General features: G+C 44.1%; 2 protein-coding genes across 5 annotated transcripts in view; one reads left to right on the top strand and one right to left on the bottom strand.

Annotated features, from left to right (window-relative positions):
- The window catches only part of CHRM3 (cholinergic receptor muscarinic 3), a 141,910-nt gene that overhangs the window by 104,250 nt on the left and 17,554 nt on the right, over positions 1–20,106 (top strand). The gene's annotated exons all lie outside the window — the stretch shown is intronic.
- The window catches only part of LOC143841223 (uncharacterized), a 48,101-nt gene continuing 36,609 nt past the window's right edge, over positions 8,615–20,106 (bottom strand). For 2 of the 4 annotated variants that reach the window (XM_077345286.1, XM_077345273.1), the window contains exons 2-4: positions 13,194–13,338; positions 12,840–12,884; positions 8,615–11,810 (exon numbers count right to left, since the gene is read on the bottom strand). In XM_077345286.1, coding sequence (XP_077201401.1) covers positions 11,672–11,810; positions 12,840–12,884; positions 13,194–13,336 — 327 coding nt within the window. In that variant the 5' untranslated portion in view covers positions 13,337–13,338 and the 3' untranslated portion in view covers positions 8,615–11,671. Of the gene's footprint in view, positions 11,811–12,839; positions 12,885–13,193; positions 13,339–19,289; positions 19,358–20,106 lie in introns of all 4 variants that reach the window. The other 2 variants (XM_077345278.1, XM_077345295.1) reach the window with 2 other exon arrangements.

Genomic DNA, 20,106 nt, shown 5'->3' with positions numbered 1-20,106 from the left:
GCCTTGGAACTGGGAAATTTTTGAACTGAGGCCCTGGCCAATCAGGGAAGACTGCTTTGCTACAGCATTGGAGGCACAAGGCAGCAAGTTAATTCGCAAAAAGCAGAGATCAGCACATTTACTGATGCCCATTTTTGAAATATTGAGGCTTATATCCACTTCTGGATATCGTGGGGGAAAGATAGGGTCACTCTGGATCAATCATGCATGTTGCAAAGGGAAAATTTAAAGCGCCCAAAATCAAAGTGGACATCAAATTCAGTGTAGACAGCAGAGATTTATTCAAGCCGGCAGTGGGTAAAAAGCCATATGCAGACTACACCCAGGTCACATAGGTCATAGGTCATGTAGTTCAACCTTCTGCACTTTGCAGAACACTCACAACCCTATCACTCATCCACTGTAACCTGCCACCTCCTTGAACCTCAATAATACTTGCATGTATTATGCCTGGCAGCGTTTGGATTTCCTTCAGAATAGAAAACATATATTCTAAACTTTCTAAATTATTGTAGAACAAGCTTCAAAGCCCTTTCCTAAGAATGGGCCTTGAAAAGGCCCCCTCCCCTGGCCCCCGGCCCGGCAGCTTAAGGTGGCTTTGCAGAAAGCCTTCCTTCAGTGAGGAAACCCAAAGAGAAGAGGATGTTTGGAGAAGCTGAAGAGCAGAAAGGCACCTTGGGAGGAGAGTACAAGCTGATTGTGACATCCATTTTGCTGATTTGACCGGCCATTATGTGGGAACCAGTCACTAAACACTCCCTCCCAGATAGCCAAAGTGGTGAGGGAGCATTGAAAAGGAGCACCCTTCACATTACAGCTGATTATGACAGTCCTGTGGCTGTCGTGTTCAGCTGTTATGCAGCAGTGTGCTCCCTTTAAATACCCCCCACCTTCACAGGCAAGCCTTTGACTGTGATGGTGAGGGCGTATGAATGTTCCAAATCCCCCTGATGTGAGCAAGGATCTGCCTGAAGGCTTTGGAACATTCAACACATCATTGGAAATGTACACACTGAATTATATTGTATGGATATGCACTGTTGCATTCCTTTAAACAAATGTAGTTTCCAACCTCTATTCAAGGGCAACCTCATATAAAACAGATTTCAGTCATAGTCAGTCCTAGATTTTAAGATTCTGTGAATAAAAGGCATTTTCTTCCTTCTCTCCTCCCAGAGTAGCTTAAAAAGCTCCCTGAAAAGCTGTTTCTGGTGAATAAGGGATCCTGAGGAATATCAGTAGGGGGTATTGGTAGGTGTGATAATATCAGGAGGGGATATTGGTGGGATACGGGAATAGCAGAAATCTACCATGGGATCCAAACCAGTATCATTTCTGGATTCACCTTCAATTTATTCATTCTTATCCATCTGCTGGGAGACTGTTAATGACACGAACAACACATTTCCAGATGGAAAAGAAAAACAGTGGTGTGTGATCAGCATATTGATGACACTTGATCCCATCTTTAAGATAATCTATTTCAGCACTTCAGTATAGATTTGAAAGATCAGCACAGATTCTGAAGAGACCTTGAAATACATTTTGAATGTTTTCCATTTGTGGCAAACAGAAAAGAGCATACGTTTGACCTGGAATACTATTTTTCCGCACGTGTGTGTGTGTATGTATATGTATATATATATAAACTGAATCTACTTATTGGGGGTACATGCATTTAAAAATGTAATTAAATGAAGTACTGATGCAGTGATCAGTTTTAACTGTGTACTGCAGATAAAATAATGCAATGTACAGACCTAGTTTTTGATCAAATTTAGTTTTGGTCATTTTATGAGTACTAAACAATGAAGAAAATAACTCAGTGCTTCTAAAAATAAATGACATCAAGGTATGACTACAAAAGCAAATTTGCAGAGTTTAGTCTCTTACAAAGCTTTAGTTAAAAATTAATCCAAACAAAAGCTGCCAATTTTGATTTAGCCTTCCGTAAGCTATTTAGGGCCAAGGATCTTCCTTTTTCCATCTGGGTACTTGTATGCAGGAAGTGTCACTTCAGAGGGCGGGGGAGGGGGGTTCATTTCCATAACAGTATGTTTTCAGAATGCTAATTTACAGAACACAATAGAGATTTTTACCTTGAGAACAATTGTGTTTCCTTTTCATCTCTTAATTTTAGCAGTTCAGTTTCAGACGGTTACTACACAACTGGCAATTGCATGTGGGTGAAGGGTATTTTGTGCAGTTGTTTTGTTTCTCAAATTATATTTTTCATAAATTCAGAAACTCCATTCTAATTTTGCTTGAAATTAGCATGGTACAATTCTCCTAAATGTTTCATTGACATTGAAACCAAGTAATTGAATTTGGAGGCACCCTGTTGAGTTTCCTCCAGTTTTGGTCGGTTCACGAGCACCTCCTCACAACTTATATTGCCTATTTTATTGGCTTTCTTTAACTGAATTTGGTATTAACTTCATTTTTCAAAATAGCAAGAAGTAATATTAAGATTTATGATAGAACTAGAAATTAAGCCTGCTATAGAGAAAATACAGCGGGCGCTAGCAAGCAGTGAGTGGTTGAGGGAAGGCTGGGAGGAGGGAAGGGAGGGAGGGAGGATGGAAGGCAGGCAGGCAGGCATAGAGAAAGGGAGAAAGAGAGAGAGAGAAAGGGAGAAAGGAGAGTAAGTGATGGGAGTAAGAATGGGAGAAAGAAACGCCGAAGAGAAATGGGTGCACAGGAGCGAGAAAGGAGATTAAGGGGTAGATGGATGGAAGGAAGGAAGGAAGGAAGGAAGGAAGGAAGGACGGAAGGACAGAAGGACGGAAGACAGAAACAGAGCAAGCAAGAGGGAGAGAAAGATGCAGAGAAAGAGAGGGGAGAGGGAGTCGCAGGGGAAAAGAGTGGTTGGTGGCTGTGTGTTTGGGGGCCAGGAATCGGTGGCAGAGTGGTGGGGTGAGTAGGGGGCCATGGAGGATCATTGAGAGGCAGAGAGGGGTGGGCCCAACAGGGCCCCCTGGCTGCCTCGAGGCTTCTGCTGGACCCAGGAACAGCTTCGCCGCGTCGCAGACATGGCGGGGCTGGCCCTGTGCCCGGCAGAGGGCCACCCCTGCCCGGCCACCTCCTCGGCTGTCTGGGGCTTCTGCGGGCCCAGGAACAGTCTCGCCGCATCACAGACACGGCAGGGCTGTCCCTGGGCCCAGTAGAAGCCCACCCCCGCCCGACCGCCTCCCCAGCTGCCCAGGGCTTCTGCTGGGGCCAGGAAAAGCCTCGGTGCATCGCAGATAGCCTCTGCGACGTGGTGAGGGTCTCCCTGGGCCTGGCAGAAGGCCCCTCCCCAGCCGGCTCCCACCTGACTTTGGGGCTGTGGGCCTACCTTCCCTGTTGGCGGCCGGTGCGGGAATGGTGGTGGGCAGTTTGGTCGTTGCTTTGCTCCTCCCGATTGGGTCCTCCCCTTGTCAGTCCGGGGCCAGGGACCAGTCGTTGCCCTCCCCATCCTGGGCAGCGCCCACCCCCCTCCCCTTAGCGTTTTATTTATACTGCTCTGTGGAGCTGCTACAGATAAACTCTTGAGATAGAGGGAAAAGATTCTTGCATATGTGATCTTTTAAAAGGAAAAGTGTACATATATGGGAAAATATATATCAAATATCTTTTGTTTCCAAGAGTTTGAGATTCATTTACATCATAACTCCATAATGCTCAATATATTTTCATTGAACCTTAGGCATTAATGTTACAAAGCAAACTCCCTCCCCCGTCGCCATTTTCGGGGGTATGTAAAACTAGCACCGAAAAACTGAGGCTTTTTTCAAAGTGCCATTGTAAAAATCAACACATAAACATATATTTGTATGGCTTAATTCCTAAAACTTATAGGTGTTACTAGTAATAATTCAAGTAGGAATATGTTTTGTAGATTTCATCTTCCTCAGAGCAGAAATGTAATCATCATTGAAAAGGCAGAAGAATATGGGGTGTACTGCAGAAGAACTATATTGGTGTTCAGCCGGAGAGGGGTGCAGTTGAAATGGCTGCATAGAAAGGGGAGGGTGGCAAAGGAGAAAAATGGGGTGATGGTTGTAAAAAAAATTGCTTTGCTTCAGATTTTTAAGCTTAATGAATTTGGTGAAGACAGAAAGAAGGATTTTGTTTTGTGCTATATTGTCAACATTCAGATGCCTTCTACTAAAAAAAAGAGAGAGGAAAAAACACACTGCAAAAAGGCAAGGAAAAAAGTGGCATGGTTTGAAATGGCCAGCGTCTTTCAAACATGGCTTATAAATGAATTTAAATGCATTGCACGAAACCCTCATCCCACTATCACTTTACTGGGAATTGGGTCAAGAACAGATAACAAGTTTAGAAAGGTAATGTGAAAGGAGCAAGTTTTGTGAGAATTTGAGATGCTAGCAACACTGGGAAATACAGATGGCTAATAGTAGGATGACACTTTAGGACCCCCCAAAAATGAATCAAGCAAAATGAAGGATGTTTAGCTTTCATATTCTAGCTATACATTTTGTAACCCACTGTTCCCACAAAGAACTAGAGGTGGTACACATGGCTCTCTCCATGACCATATATACAAACATGTATACTTTGTACACAGAACAACTTTAGGCTAAGAGAAAGTATGACTGACCCAAGATCACCCTTTGAACAGCATGGTACTGTATTAGGTTCCATGACCAAACAGGGATTTATATTCACCGTCTCTGTAGTTAGTCCAGCATTATCCAATAAAAGACACCAGATCTTATAACCACGATGCATTAAATTGCTTCAAGAACTCAATTATTGATAGTTTGTTTCATTTCTTATTTTTTTCTAAATATTAATACTTTTTGACAAACTAAGAGAAATTTGTTGTTGCCTTCGTTGTTTTATAGAGGGATTTGAGATGACAATATTTTTTTCCGTTAAAATATGCAGATAGATAAATTATTTCTGAAATACAGGGCATTAGTTAATATGAAGTCTGAGAAATGTAATCGACCCTTCTTTCCTATTGTATGTACACAGCTTTGTGGGTTGTTGCATTGTCAGGTGCAGTTTAAATCTTCTCAAGTACTGTTTGAAGAGAGTGCAGCAAAGGTGACTGTCAGAGGAGAGTTTTAATGTGAAGTGCTTAAGTTAAAGGCCATCCTTGCTGCCTGTGACTGCTGAGGAATTATCCCCCCACCCCCAACCACCAGCTACGTGCTGTTATGACTTCCTAGGAGACAAGGAAAGTCCCATATGGGTCTAGGAGCATGGGCCTTGTCAGCAGCCTTACTCGCTTAGATGCTGATATCAGCCCTGTTTCCATTTATAGAGTGGTGTAAAAGAGATTTTCCTTACTAATATTTTTTCAAGGTGAATTTGAAAGGTAAAACTGTCTTCACTGAGACGAATACCTTTTGTTATTTGCAATGAGAGGGGGTTTCCACTTGACTGGCTATAAGCCTTTGTAGGCTACACACTGAAAATTCAACCTAAATTGCTGGAGCATTTGTAATGATTATCTAACAGGAATTTCCTAGGAATGAATCTTTTAAGCAGATTTGAATAGAAGAACATCATATTATCTAATTCTATATAGAAAATACAGGCTACAGGAACGATGCTTGTGAATCAATTGAAGTATTTCAGATTTCTCCAAACCATTTTGCGAGGAATATATAGGTTCAAAAGTACTTCTGGGAGATATCTATTAACAGCCAAGTCAAAATAAACTCTTGACTGATCAATGGAACCCTTAAAAGACTGTTCTGGTTTAGGCAGAGTATATAGGGCAGATGAACAAAAAGTCGAATTTCAAGGTGCCAGGTGCCCCGCCACAGCAGGCTATCTCCCATCTCTGCTCTCCTGTTTCCACTTGATGTAACAGCAGGAGCAAAAATTGGGTGGGGTGTTGCATATTCAGAAATGACATCATGGCACCTTGTGACACTGGTTTCCACACTGTCTGCCCCTCCCCATGCTCCTCAGATTCACTAGCCAAAGACTGGCTATCCTAAATTAAGAACATAAGAAGAGCCCTGATGGATCAGCCCAGTGATCCATCTGCCATTTCACACAGCAGCCAACCACACATCGCCTTCTCCTGCCTTTCAGTACTACTATTCAGACATTTCCCTCTTCTAACTTATTGTGGCTATTAGCTATTGGTGAACCCATCATCTATAAATATGTATAACACCATTTTAAAATGCTATACCCCACGGCCAGGATGGAAGCCCGACTGGTATGGGTCAAGCACCAAAGTTGAGAGGTAGTAGTACCATAAGTCAAGCCTTAAGGGCATAGTGGTTTGACTACAGGACAACATCAGTCGCCATCAGACACACCTCTATCCCATCTCTAAAGATCAAGTCAAGGATGTGGCCAGCCTGAAGGATGGGACTGGTAACAAATTGGGAGAACCTCAGTGTCACCATGACCAACACTAGGTCTGAACCAGACCCAGAAAACAGTGAATCAACATGGATGTTAAAGCCTCCCATGATGATAAGTCTTGGGTACTGCAACATCCAGGCAGTCACTGCTTCCAGGAGGCTCAACAGAGCAGTTAGTAGAGCTCTGGATGGTCGGTACAACAATCAGATTACCAAGTTCTGCACCGAACCATACTTGTTCAAGATAGGTTCCTGGCAAGTTGTACCCTTTCATCATATGTATATATGTTAAATTAATTAATTGAGAAGCTTTCTAGGTGATCAGTAAAGCTTTGTGATACTTTTTGTGCTGTGCATTCATTATTTATCTATTTCATTTATTTATAGCCCATCTTTTCCCTTGAGGCTTAAGGCAGATGAGCTCTGCCACAGCACCCAAAGTACAACATATTACCATCTACCACAAACTTTCCAGTAGCCTTACTGCTGTTTGCAAAAGTTAGATATTATTTCAAATTATAATCTCACAACAGTTACAAGACCAGAACCTGAAGTCCTGAAAGTCCTTCCTGCCATCATGAGCCCTCTCTTCCACTACTAGTCCTTTTCTCAGTAAACCTGAAAATTGCTGTGAAGGTTGTAGAAGTGTGCAGGGGTGGCATTGCCTCTTAGAGTTTCTCATGGTCTTGAGTCCTATTAAACTGGTCTCAGGATGGGCCAACTTTTTACAAGAAGTGACTTTAGTTGTTCCACTTCGGATTCATGCCAGGGATCCATCACTGTGCACAGCTGTAATCCAGTCATTGTGGAGAACCTGCACAGAACTTCTCATGCTGCCACTGCTTCAAGGCCTATCTGCTGCTCCATCACCTTAGTCATTTTGGGGAAATGGGCTGCATACTGTAAGGGTCCCAGAATGAGCCCGTTTTGAATTCCAGGCTATAGACCTGTGAAACTCTGTGTCTGAAACATTCCTCATAACATTTGTCACTTCATGGGATCTGATGATGTGTTTCAGAAAATGGATCATTTGGAAAGATCTTGAAAACAGAGCCAATCTTTCTCCAAAATAGTCATCATTATCATCTTTCCATTTCCTCATATTTTGAATAGTGCTAAGATTGTTGACAATCACCAACCCATGTAATTATAGCTACATAACATCAGATCATCAAGTGCTTTGCTATGAGTGATCTTGTCAAAACCTCCTTGTGTTGCATTTCAGCATTGGAGAGGACATGGGAATCCAATCCATTAAAGGTTGATCAAGGCAAATAGCTGCAGGGCTAAAACCTTATGCTCCAATTCAGGAGGGAAGTTTGATTTGACAGTGAGTCCCCCGAGCTCTTAGAAACATTAGCATTCTGTTCAATCCTCTTGTCTTTTGGTAATATTTTAAAGATACCATTCCTAGGCATGTGGTGTTTTCATAATTAAGGTTTGTTACAACCATTAAATTTAAGCATTACATTTAAGATTGAAAACTGTGTGAAAGTGTCAAGAAGGTGAAACATACTTGGTTTTATGCTTTATATATGATCATCTGATGGAGATGAAAATGTTCCCAGTGCTGACAGCACCTCTTTAGGTGTTTAATTAGTGTACAGCACAGCAATCACATGAACGAAATAGTTTTGCCTGATAACTTATAGTTTGGTAACAGACTGTCACCGCAGCATTTCTGAATACAGATTGGGGGCATGGGGTTAAATAGCCATAGAGTTATACAAACAATAGGCCTACGTGTAATTAGACTTGAATGAAAGGGCAAGAGAATACCAGTTATGAAGGATGTACAAAGAGAATACCAGTTACGTGTTTGCTAGCAGAGACATCTAGAAGTGGGTTTTTAGTTTACAGTCTCTACTAATAGCCAGCTGAATTTGATGAAAGTGTTCTAATGATCATCATATCTGAAACCGCTAGGAGTGGTATTCATAATTGGTTAAGGCCTAAGTGGGTGGAGAAATGGGCGGGGCCAGTCCGGGTGATAAGAATTCCAGCCATTCAGCTGAGGGGCCAATCAGAAGGCTCAAAGCGCCTTCTAGTAGGCCCATTACCTGACTAGCTGGAGTTCGGCAAGGAGCGGCCTGGGCGGCGGAGACTTCCCTGCAGGCCTCCGGAGCAGGGCTGCAAGGCCTACAAGGAAGCTAGTGCCTTGGCGGGGAGGGTGCGGGCGGGGGAGGCTTCCCTGCAGGCCTTGGAGCAGGCCCACCGCGCAAGGGTTACGGCAGGCCTGCTCCAAGGCCCACAGGGAAGCCAGGGACTCAGCAGGGAGGGGGCGGGAGGGGGCCCTCACGGGGGGCCCCCGGGGTGTGTGGGGGCCGCCACTGCGGGCTCCACCTTTCAAAGCCTAGTTTAAACATATTTGATGACATGATTCCTATGGGAAAAGTCAAGTAATAGAGGAGTGGCAATATTTACTAATTCTCCTCTCTTACTGTAGACCGTGACTCTGCTTCATGCTGATCCTGGGGGTTATTTGTCCCCCAACAGGAGCATTTAGGGGTATCCTAGCCTTCAGAAAGGGAGAGGAAAAGAAACCCTACTCTCCTGATAGAAATACAATCAGTGATGATTTGCTGCAGACTCCAAGGTGATAGATAAATAAATACATACATACTTTACAACACATATGTTACAACAATATTGCTGGGCTTCTACAGGGAGGGATCCTATCTTCCTTGGCCTGGACTCAACCAAACGCCAGGTATAAAAGCTCTATCTTGCAGGTCCTGCTGAACTCTGGTAGCTCCATCACTGCCCTCAGTTCTTCTGGGAGCTCATTCCACCAGGTTGGGGCCAAGGCTGAAAAGGCCCTGGCCCTGATCGAGACCAGGTGTACCTCCTGGGGGATGGGGACAGCCAGCAGATTCAAACCCGCAGAGTGAAGAACCCTGTGGAGGGCATATAAGCAGGGCCCACGATGCAGATGGAGAAATGGGGATTATGATGCCTCTTTTGCTTCTATGGTTTTAGGGGTTTTACTGGGGTTATTTGGCTTTATGTAACCCACCATGAGTCCATGGAAAGTGGTGGGATATAAATTTGATGGATTGATTGATTGATTGATAAAATATGTGGCAAAGACAAACAACAGAGACCATTAGAGGAAAGGTCAGTGATAAAAGTTTCTTCAAGTTATAATATATTGAATTCAAAATAACAGAAATTCTGGAAAAAGTAATTACCAACTCTAAATATAAGAACAAAAGAAATCCTTAGCAGGGGATCTTGCAAAATATTTGCTTAAGTGTATATTACTAGCCTTTTGGAACTGTCCATTGGGTTTTCATGGCAAAGATACTGGAGTGGTTTGCCATTTCCTTCTCCAGTGGATCACCTTTTGTCAGAGCTCTCTGCTACGATCTGTCCGCATAGCTCATAGCTTCACTGAGCTATGCAAGCGATCCTTGAAGGGGGCTGTACACTGTCGCCTTGCCTATTTAACTTGTATGCGAAGCACATCATGAGAAAGGCGGGGTTAGAGGAGTCACAAATTGGGATCAAGATTGCAGGGAGAAGTATCAAAACACTCAGATATGCAGATGATACCACTCTAATAACAGAAAGTGAAGAGGAACTAAAGAGCCTGTTGATGCGGGTGAAGGAGGAGAGTGCAAAAGTTGGCTTGAAACTCAACATCAAGAAAACAAAGATCATGGCATCCGGCCCTCTCCATTCCTGGCAAATAGATGGAGAAGAAATGGATATAGTGACAGATTTTGTTTTCCTGGGCTACAAGATCACTGCAGATGGGGACTGCAGCAAAGAAATTAAAAGACACTTGCTCCTGGTGCGGAAAGCTATGGCAAATCTAGACAGCATCCTAAAAAGCAGAGACATCACCCTGCCAACAAAAGTGTGTTTAGTCAAGGCTATGGTATTCCCAGTTGCAATGTATGGCTGTGCAAGTTGGACCATAAGGAAGGCCGAGCGTCAAAGAATTGAGGCTTTTGAATTCTGGTGCTGGAGAAGACTCTTGCGAGTCCCTTGGACTGCAAGGCGAACAAACCGGTCGGTCAGTCCTAGAGGAGATCAGCCCTGAATGCTCCTTAGAAGGCCAGATCCTGAAGATGAAACTCAAATACTTTGGCCACCTCATGAGAAGGAAGGACTCCCTGGAGAAGAGCCTAATGCTGGGAGCGATTGAGGGCAAAAGAAGAAGGGGACGACAGAGAATGAGGTGGCTGTATGGAACGACTGAAGCAGTAGGTGCAAACTTAAATGGACTCCGGGGAATGGTAGAGGACAGGAAGGCCTGGAGGATCATTGTCCATGGGGTCACGATGGGTCGGACACGACTTCGCTCCTAACAACAACATATTACTAACCAGAGCTATTAATATTGATTCAAGCCTTATTTAGGCAAAACTTCAAAGTTCAGTTGAACAAGGATTGGAATAGGAAGTTGACAGATTTATGAATTCACATTCTTATTTTATGGACATTACTGCTTAATCTGTGTTAAAACTAGACTCTAGTAGTTAAATTGTCAATTTAAACTATGAATGGTTGCATTTTTTTATCTATGACCCATTGAGGATCATCCCTAATTTTGGTGACACTCATTGTATTTCTGCATACATCCTTAACTACTGATTAAAATATGGTTACAAAAAGCAGAAAGGATTCAGGGGGAGAAACTTTTTCCTCATTAAAATAAGCCGCAATTGTGTTTTGAAGCGTACACAGGCAGATCTTGTGCCAGTCTTTCAGAAAGGAATGAGTATAACTTGGACTTTGTCGATATTCTAGTTGTCTGTCGGTCAGGACCCTTTGTTCTGTAAATCAGGACCCTTTCTTCTGTAAATTGCTCAATTACAGTAGCTTTTTCAGGCACTATGCGTTCTACTGACTTCCTTTTTTTAAATTTATTTTTTGAATAACCGGGGTGGGGGGGGGGGCTCTGTGTGTGTCTCTGGTGCATCTGAGAGGAACATGGCTAGCGTCCAGGGAGGGAGGGCGGGAGCTGTAGGGACAAGACCAATCAGGGTGCAGCCAGCATTGCCTGACTGGCCCTATTCCAACTTGGACAGCCGGACACGTTCCAACCTCCAAGCTGTTTCACAGATATATAGAGGAACCATGGATAAGGATTATCTCCATAGGACACAAAAATAGAGTCCTTATATTAACAAAGCTAAACACCAGGTAAGTTGTCCAAGGAAATGTACTTTTGTTTTCTATCTTGTGCAAAATGTATTAGAAAACGTCAGAGCTTGCACACTGATCTGATTCATCTATGTGATCATATCTGTGAACTGTGCAGGCTCAGGCCTGCCCTGAGACTGGCTTCTGTAGCTTTCCAAAGCAAGGCTCCCCACCCCCTAATGGACTTCCTTGCTGAAACTGTCAGGCACAAAAGAAGGTTGAGTTCTCATCTCCTCTGTCCTCTTTCTGTCCTGTGGAGGCAGGAGCTTCCAGAGTTTCCTCTTCAGTTTTTTTCTACTTGCATCACTCTTCAACCTAAAAGAGAGAAAGAAAATAAGACATAAGATAAATTATTCAGACAACATTCTCTCCCTTTTTTCTTTGCCTCACATTTGGATGTAATGGAACAAAAGTGACTCTTGAAAACCGCAATGGTCATTCTATTTGTCTCATGTCTTGAGAAAGGCCATAGTGTGCCCACTTATTACATCTGCAAGTGGTTTACCCTGAAGGCTAGAAATGACAGGGGATCTTGCATCAGAATGTCCCTTTGGGGGAAATGGCCTTTCAGTGATGCTGCCAATTACTTGCTTGGACTGTCATTCCCATGGGGGGAGGTCCTGTTGGTTTCAAGGGTTGACACACAGCTCCAATGCAGGCTTCAGCTTCAATGTTCATGCCCTCAGAGGAAAGGAGGAGGTGCTCTGACCTTCCTGCCCCCAAAATTCAAAATCCAAAGATAAGCATAAAGAGAAGAAATGTTCATTCTTCCTCAGCCACTCCTGCTTCACAACCCTTTGACGATGGCTTACAACATAGGACATCTCATCCCTTCCCTTCGTACTCCTTCCCCATGTCTCTAGGACACCAAGACAGATTAAAATCACTGAATGATAGAGCTGCTGTCTGATTTGACTGAGAGCTTCTCAGAAGTGCCTGGCATGCATTGTAGTATTCCATCCTCTAGGTCTCTGACAATGAATCCAAAATTTCGTTCAGAATCATTGCTTGATGATGCTGTTAGGGATGCTACTTCTGTCTCTTCTAGTGAGTCCTTGCATTCATACACTGAATAAATGCTTATAATAGCCAACTACTTAATGCCAAAAGAGTCAGACTAGGCATCTGTGCTTTGGACCACTTCGGGAGAAAAAACTTTTGAAGCAGGGCTGCTTTGGAGGAAGATTGTTCCAAAGTGGTCTGAAGTACTAGTTCCCAATGTTAAACAGACCCAAAGCTGGAAGTCTGAAGCACCCTTCGGAGCACTCCAAATCACTTCAGAGGTGTCTGTTTAAAATTTAAAGGGAAAGGCAGACAGGGAAGAAAACACAGACAGCCTCTTACCTAGGCTCCATTTCTTCCTGATGTTTATCTGGGATCCTCCAGGCCCTGGAACAAAGGGGAGGGGGAAGTGAGGGAGAGAGACCAATGGCTAGGCTCCTTGTAAGCAGCCAGCCAATCATTGCAAAGCATTTTCCCTTTGCAAATGCTTTGCAATGCATGCTGAGATCCTGCAGCTTGCTTAGCTAGCTTGTTGCAAAGGAAGGAGGTGTGTGTGTGTGGGGGGGGAGACTGGGGGGAAGTTAGCCTATAGGGAGACAGGGTTTTTTGGTGAAAATATTTCTTGGCCAATCATAGAAGGTTTTTCTTTTTTGAGACTCTTCTGTGCTTGGCCAAGAGAGTAGGGGGTCTACTTACCTGCTTCTCTTGCTGGCTACTGCCTCCTGACCTGTGGCATAGTAAATTCTTTGAATTTGACTCCCAGAAAATGTGCTGGGCTGGGATGTAGCTGGCTGGCTTGCTGCTTGTTGCTGGTGTGCTGAACAGTGGAGGATCTTCATCACTGGAGAAGACATAGAACAATTTGACTGAGGGACTCTACAGATCTTTTTTCCTCTTGCCTTCTCACTCTTCTTCTTCCTCTTTTCATTTTATTTATTACTAGGGGCAAAGCCTGTTGTCTCCAAGAATACAACGGGCGCTAGAGCTTGGCATTGGGAAGAGGAAGGGGAGGAGTTGTCCAGTCTGTAAGGGCATGGGGTTGAATGTTGAGGCCTACTGCACAGGGTTGTTGTGCAGATGAAACAGGAGACAAAAAAATCAGTTTCCTTTGCAGAATAATGCTGTGCAGTGGCCTCAAATTTGCAGAGAGTTGCAAAGAAGAAAGACACATGGCTTGGCTGTGTCTAACCCCCGGGCAGAGCAGTATTTTAAGTGAAAAGGGGCTTTTCTGTGGCCTCCCTGTCAGCCAACTGTTTGGCAGAAGGGGAAATTCCCCCCCCCCCCCTCAAAAGGAAGGCTCTCAGGCTCCCCTGCATTGCTCTTGGAAAGGCCTCCCTCCCCTCAGTCAGGGCCTGTCAGAGGCTCCTTCGCAGCAGGCCTGAAGGGAGGGGGAGGGGGAGCACTCTGCAGCCTCCTGCCAGCTCTGTCAGGGTTCTGAGGCAGTTTGTAGTTGGACATGACAGTTAGGCCAGCCTTGGGGCAAAAAGGGCTGGCGCAGCTTGTGTTCTCATCCCCCTTGGCAGCCCTGCTGACCTCCTCTCCCTTCGGTGGTCAGGAGCAGACTGGCAGCCAGACTGGGCTGGGTGAATGGAATTTTGGTCTGTCCTGGTGAGGGGCCAATAGGAAGGCGCTTCATGTGCCTCCCCATTGGCTGTTTGGCCCTGGATGGACACTCGGAGGGCCCAATCAGGAGCCACTTTGCAGTTCCTGATTGGGCCCTCTGAGTTTTTATCCTGGACAGGGCCCACCCTAACTCCTCCCCAGGTGGCATTACCCTTTTATATAATACCACAGGAGCGGTTAAAGATGTATTTATTTATTATATATTTGTATACCGCCCTTCCTGAAGGCTCAGGGCATCTCAAATAAAACAGAACAGAAACAATACGGATAACTTAGATTAACAATAATGAATGAAGTGAAACAACAAGCAACATGGAACAGTAGAAAAATTAAACATTGAAGTAACTCCTACTAATAGCCCAGTGTGTTGGGCGGAATTATGGTGGATGCCATAGGAGGGAGTCTTGGGGGAGGGCCCTTGGGAAGCAGTGGTTGATCTCAACCAAATGCCTGGTGGAGGAGCTTCATTTTGCAGGCCCTGCGGAACTGTTCAAGTTCCGTCAGGGCCCTGATCTCCTCTGGGAACTCGTTCTACCAGGTGGGGGCCAGGATAGAGAAAGGTCTGGCCCTGGTTGAGGCCAAGCCCCCAATCCCTGGGGCCGGGGATCACCAGGAAGTTGGAATTGCTAGAGCGTAAGGCTCTTTGGGGGGGGGGATGTAAACAGAGAGGCGATCCCTCAGGTACACTGGGCCCGAACCGCATAACCAAAACCCTTAAGTCTGATCTGGAATTCAGCCGGAAACCAGCTCAGCTGCAGGACAATGAGCTGAATGTGGGACCTCCGAGGTGTTGCTGTGAGGACCCTGGCGGCTGCGTTCTGGACTAGTTGCAGTTTCCGGATCAAAGTCAAGGGCAAGTCTGTGTAGACCGAGTTGCAGTAGTCCAGCGTAGTGGTGACTGTCGTGTGGATTTTCTCACTTTACTTGACTTCACCTCTTGTTTTCAAACCAATTATTTGGGTTTCTGTTGAGAGCGTTGGGGTCTGGGGTCCTTGGGGTTCCCCTTATTTTTTTTCTTTCCTTGTGTTTCTTCTTTTTTAACTTGCTGATTGCTGTTATGGCCTGGGAGGCAGCACTATTTATTTGTTCTCCCCCCTCTTGGGGTGCTGTTGTTCTTTACAGTTTTTTAAAGATTTAATTCAGTATTGTTTTTGCTGTGGGTGTTGGGGTAGATGGCCCACTCCTCAATTCTTGTTTGTTGCTGTTGTGGCAGGCTGTTATTGGGGTGCAGTTGTTGTTAAAGTTTAAAGTTTTAATCCATTCTTCCCAGTGTTGTTACTGTTATTGTTGCTGCTGCGGCTTGCCTACTTTGGGTACTGTAGTGCTCTGGGTGGATGTCCCACCATGCTGCTCTCTTTTGCTGCTGTTGTTTGTTTGCTGTTGTTGTGGCCTGTTTGGCTCTGACAAAACCATCTCAGGGTGTCTGGCATGAGGAGATGAAGGGAAGGTGATTGCAAGCTGCTTTGAGACTCCTTTGAGTAGTGAAAAACAGGGTAGAAAAACCATCAGCTGGTCCTTCTTTTGACTTTTCTTTATTTGTTGGGTGAGAGGCTGGATGGGAAAGCCTGTGATGATGTTTGGTGGGCCTCCAGGTACCCCCTTGAGGCTGGAATCCTTAGACCACTAGTAGTGTTAGCAGTGCTATGAGATTTCCTGCCCCCACCTTGCCAGGTACCCCCTCCTTTCCAGGGGAACACAGGTGAGCTCTGAGTGGACTTCAGTGGACCTCCAGTTCTCACCTAGATGCTGACAGCGAAACATTGTTTGGGCAGCCAGCCACAGCTGTCCCCTGCAGCTCTGGCATCCAGTGTCCCTTTTCAACAGGGGAGGTGATGGGAATGGGAACTGCTCTCTGCGAGAAGACGAGCAGCAAATCCTGTTTATTCCCATCATCTCCTGCCTGGAGGGTAGACCTGAGAGTAAGAGAGATTCTGCCATCTTCATGGCCTGGGGAGGGGGGGGGGTTGACTTAAAGTTTCTAAACTTTCAAGGTAGCTCCAGGAGCACCGGGGGGCAATTCTAGGGGCGTCCCATCCTTTCTCCATTATATCCAATGACGAGAAAAAACAAGAGATATTCTCACCATTGGGAGTAATGGGCCCATTATGTCCTATGGTCTTTTCTCATCATAGGATATAATGGAGAGGATGGGGGCACCCTTTTTGGAAGCCCCTAGAATTGGACCCCCTGGTCCAATCATTTTGAAACTGGGAGTGGAATCAGAGATGAGCATCCTGGAGCTACCCTGAAAGTTTTGAGCCTGTAACTCAAACCCCCCACCCCCCAGGCCATAGGAAAGGCAGAAACCTGAAAATCCCCATTATAGTCAATTGCACCATTGACTTTAATGGCCACCAAATGTCCACTTTAATGGCCTCGGAGATCTTCGGTCTGAAGCTGCTTCATCCAAAGCCAAAGTGGTCCAGATTTTTGCTTTGTGCATGTGCCTATTTCAGACCTAGTATTTTGTGTTTTGCAGCCCAAGTCAGTGGACCAAACTGAATTCCCTACATATCATAGAAACTCCTATCTTAGACAAAGGTATCCTATGTGGCAGTAAAGTGTTCTGTGCCAGTTAATGCACATTCAAGCAGGACCCAAGCAATTTCTGCTGCTTCTGTTTGAGGAGTTTCCTTGCTTGACACCTGTCATGCTGCCACTTGGTCCTCATCTTCAGACCTTGAACACCTCTTGTGAAAACTGACTGTTATTGCAAATGTATTTGGCAAGAGGTAGTCATCTTCATATTCCCTGCTACCTCTTCAGAACATGTAAACAGACTTAGTGTAATTCATTGTGTACCAGAATCTACACAGAGCAAAGAGCTAGATAAAACCTCAGGTGTGCCTATTTCTTTTTCTGGTGATTTAGTAAATGATAGCCAAATACTCCAGTGGATAATTCATCAGAGCCAAACTAACCCAAATCCATGCCTGAAAATCAGTTCAAAAAGATGTTCTCTTTGAACTGAAAATTTCTTTAAAACCTTGATCCTGAACAAAGACCAGTTTTTTCCTGTTAGGATTTTGGTTCTGGTTCATATTTAAGGCAACTGAAATATTTTAGGGAAAGAACATCTCTAAATCAATTTCTGGGCTAAGATTTTGGTTCAGTTTCATTCCCTGCAGTTAGACTAGCAGGATGGCATATATTTCAGAATAAGATGCACAACACCAGTTGCCATTAACATGGCCACAGCCTTTATGGCCACACATGGTTATTAATCTCAATATGTTCTTTTTCAAAAGACACATTTTTTTACAATTCTTTTTCTTTTTCTTTACAAGTTTCCACATTGCTGTTAGTGTGCTCTATGCCAATCATCTTATCCAAAAGTTCTGGTTGAAATCGGAGCCACGTGCAAAGCAATAAGCTGCTTGTGTTTCCTCACACACTAATGGGCAGGCCCTCTCATGAGCAATTAGGTGCATTGGGTAGCAGTAATCATCGGTGTAAAGTGGATGTACATGGGGCGTCTGGTTTAATTGTGCTTGCATGAGAGAGCTTCGGCAGAATGAGGTTTCTGGACTGTGGCCATTGACAGTCAGTCAAGAAAAATACACCCACATATAACACCATGTAGGCATGCGATTAAGTGATGCCTATCAGGTATGTGGGTCCCAACCCATGTAAGGCCTTAAAGGTTAAAACCAAAACCTTGAACTGGATCCGGACAGCAATTGGCAGCCAATGCAGCCGCCTCAGCACAGGCTGGATATGGGCCCTCCAAGATATGGCCGGTGAGGACCCTAACAGCTGCATTTTGCAGTAGCTGAAGTTTCCAGATCAAGGACAAGGATAGGCCCATGTAGAGCAAATTACAGAACTCTATTCTGGAGGTGACCGTTGGATGGATCACTGTAGCCAAGCGATCAGGGAACAGGTAAGGTGCTAGTAGTCAAGCCTGGCGAAGATGGAAAAATGCCTGGCTGGCTACTCTCTTGACCTGTGTCTCCATAGTCAGGGAGGCATCAATAATCACACGCAAGATTGTTCAGAGGGGAATGTATCTGCACTGCCTGGCTGCTTACAATCTTTCTATAGCCCAAGGTATAATCAGTTCTTGAATAACTTTTTAAAAGGCAGATTACATCTAACAGATGGCATGCCATAGCTCAAAGTTAGTTTTCTTGATGATGGGACTTTAATTGCCCCTTCTATACCTATTTATTAGATTTTTAAAGTATGTAAGTATATAGTTAGAAAATTGGAGGGAAAAAACACTGGCATATATTTTATATAGCAACTAAAGTTATCATGTTTTCCGGCGGTGGTCACACTTTTCCTCCAATTTTAATCACTATGACATTCTTCCTGAGATGGGGATAGCTGGTAAAGTTGGAAATGTCTACACATTTAACTTGGTGATTTTTTGTTTTGATAATAGGACAGACCTAACAGTACTAGAATTTAACAACATGCACCCATTGGTACAGCTTCCTTTGGAGCTTATAAAATCAAAGACACAGAAATAAGTAGGTTCAAATATTTTATTGGAGTATTGTCTATTCTGGTTAGCAAGAGCTTTCTAAATACTCAGGCAGAAAGGCCATTTGTTTTCTGTTCCATTAACTTTATATATACAAGATAAAAAACGTAAAATTTCCAGATGCAAATCAGGTGTTCTGTCACTGAAGCACAGCTCTCAAAATCAGTTGTTTTAATTAAATTTTGGTAGGTACCTTGTAGTTATTTTGTAAGTCAAAAGGCAGAAGGGTGAGAAAAGATTTAATTTTTAACCCAAACACAAATTCTATTATGGTGGAAAACAGAGCCTATAAACAATTTTTTTTTTAAGTATACAATGGTTGGTTGTACCTGTGTATATTGATTTTAAGCTTGTGGGGTTGGCTATTCTTATAATAGTAGATATCTGCAAGCTCTATGACCTGAATGAGAAGCCTGTCCTGGTAATGGACTGATGCCAACCAAGAATCTGATGCATAAGGAATATAATAGACCAGTAGGCTCACATACCTTCCCCACTGAGACAGTGCAAAGAATTTTGATTCAGATGCCTCTGCTAGAATTGAATATAGCAGTCATCATTTCCTCCTAACAAACATGACATTCCCTTTTATAGAAGCCAATCCAATTTTTCCCTCTTCTTAACCATAACTAGAGGGGACTCTGGAGGCAAGGCAGTTTCAGTTAAATGTGACTACCCACCTTTGTACCATCAACTGCAATTTCTCCATTTCTTGTTGGCTGAGTAGCAGCTCTTGAACTTTGCACTGCTATTTCCGTGAAAAGAGAGAAAAGGTCAGTGGATGCCATTGATTTTCTCTGACAGATGCATAGCTGTAGTGCTTGAGGAGCTGCTTTCACAGATGGGAATCTTATGTAGACTCTGCTACAGAGAGTTCCTATCACATAAAATGCTGGAGGGTGGCCATGGATATCATAGGGGAAACTTAATATGCTTTTAACCAATTTGGGGAGGGGCATATTCAAATCAACATGCAAAGTCTTGTGTTTCTCACAAGATGTGTTCAATTCTCAGTGGCAGAGTGTGGAAAGTTAAATCACCTGTCAGTTGTCTTCAGAAGAGCCTTTTCAAAACAAGCCATCCATGTCCATCTATAGATGAGAATCTGATGGATGAACTTGCCCCTACAAGCCAGTTCACAGGAATGTTCTGAAAGTTGCAGGTGGGAATTGAATCCCAAAGCACACATGAGATGATTCAGATAAGGATCATGACAGACTAAGAAGAGGGGTGTTAGCCTCCCCCTCCCCCCAATGCAATTTTTGTCACCTGAAATGACCTTGAGCTATTTGGCTTTCTGGGGGGAAAATAATGTGCAGTGATGGTTACAGGTAAAATTACCAAAGGAAACAAACAGCACCTCCCTGGGGTCACTTCACACTGGGAAAAGGTTGAAGCCACTTGTTATGGTCCCGATCTGGATAGTCCTGGGTACACCTAGGGTTAAATTTCTGATCTCACTCCAAAGTTCCTGGAGCAGCATGGGCTTTGTAACAT

Source organism: Paroedura picta, chromosome 1 (genome assembly GCF_049243985.1).
Source record: "Paroedura picta isolate Pp20150507F chromosome 1, Ppicta_v3.0, whole genome shotgun sequence".
NCBI lineage: Eukaryota > Metazoa > Chordata > Lepidosauria > Squamata > Gekkonidae > Paroedura > Paroedura picta.
The sequence above is the reverse complement of the archived record's forward strand: the minus strand, read 5'-3'. Positions and strand labels throughout refer to the sequence as shown.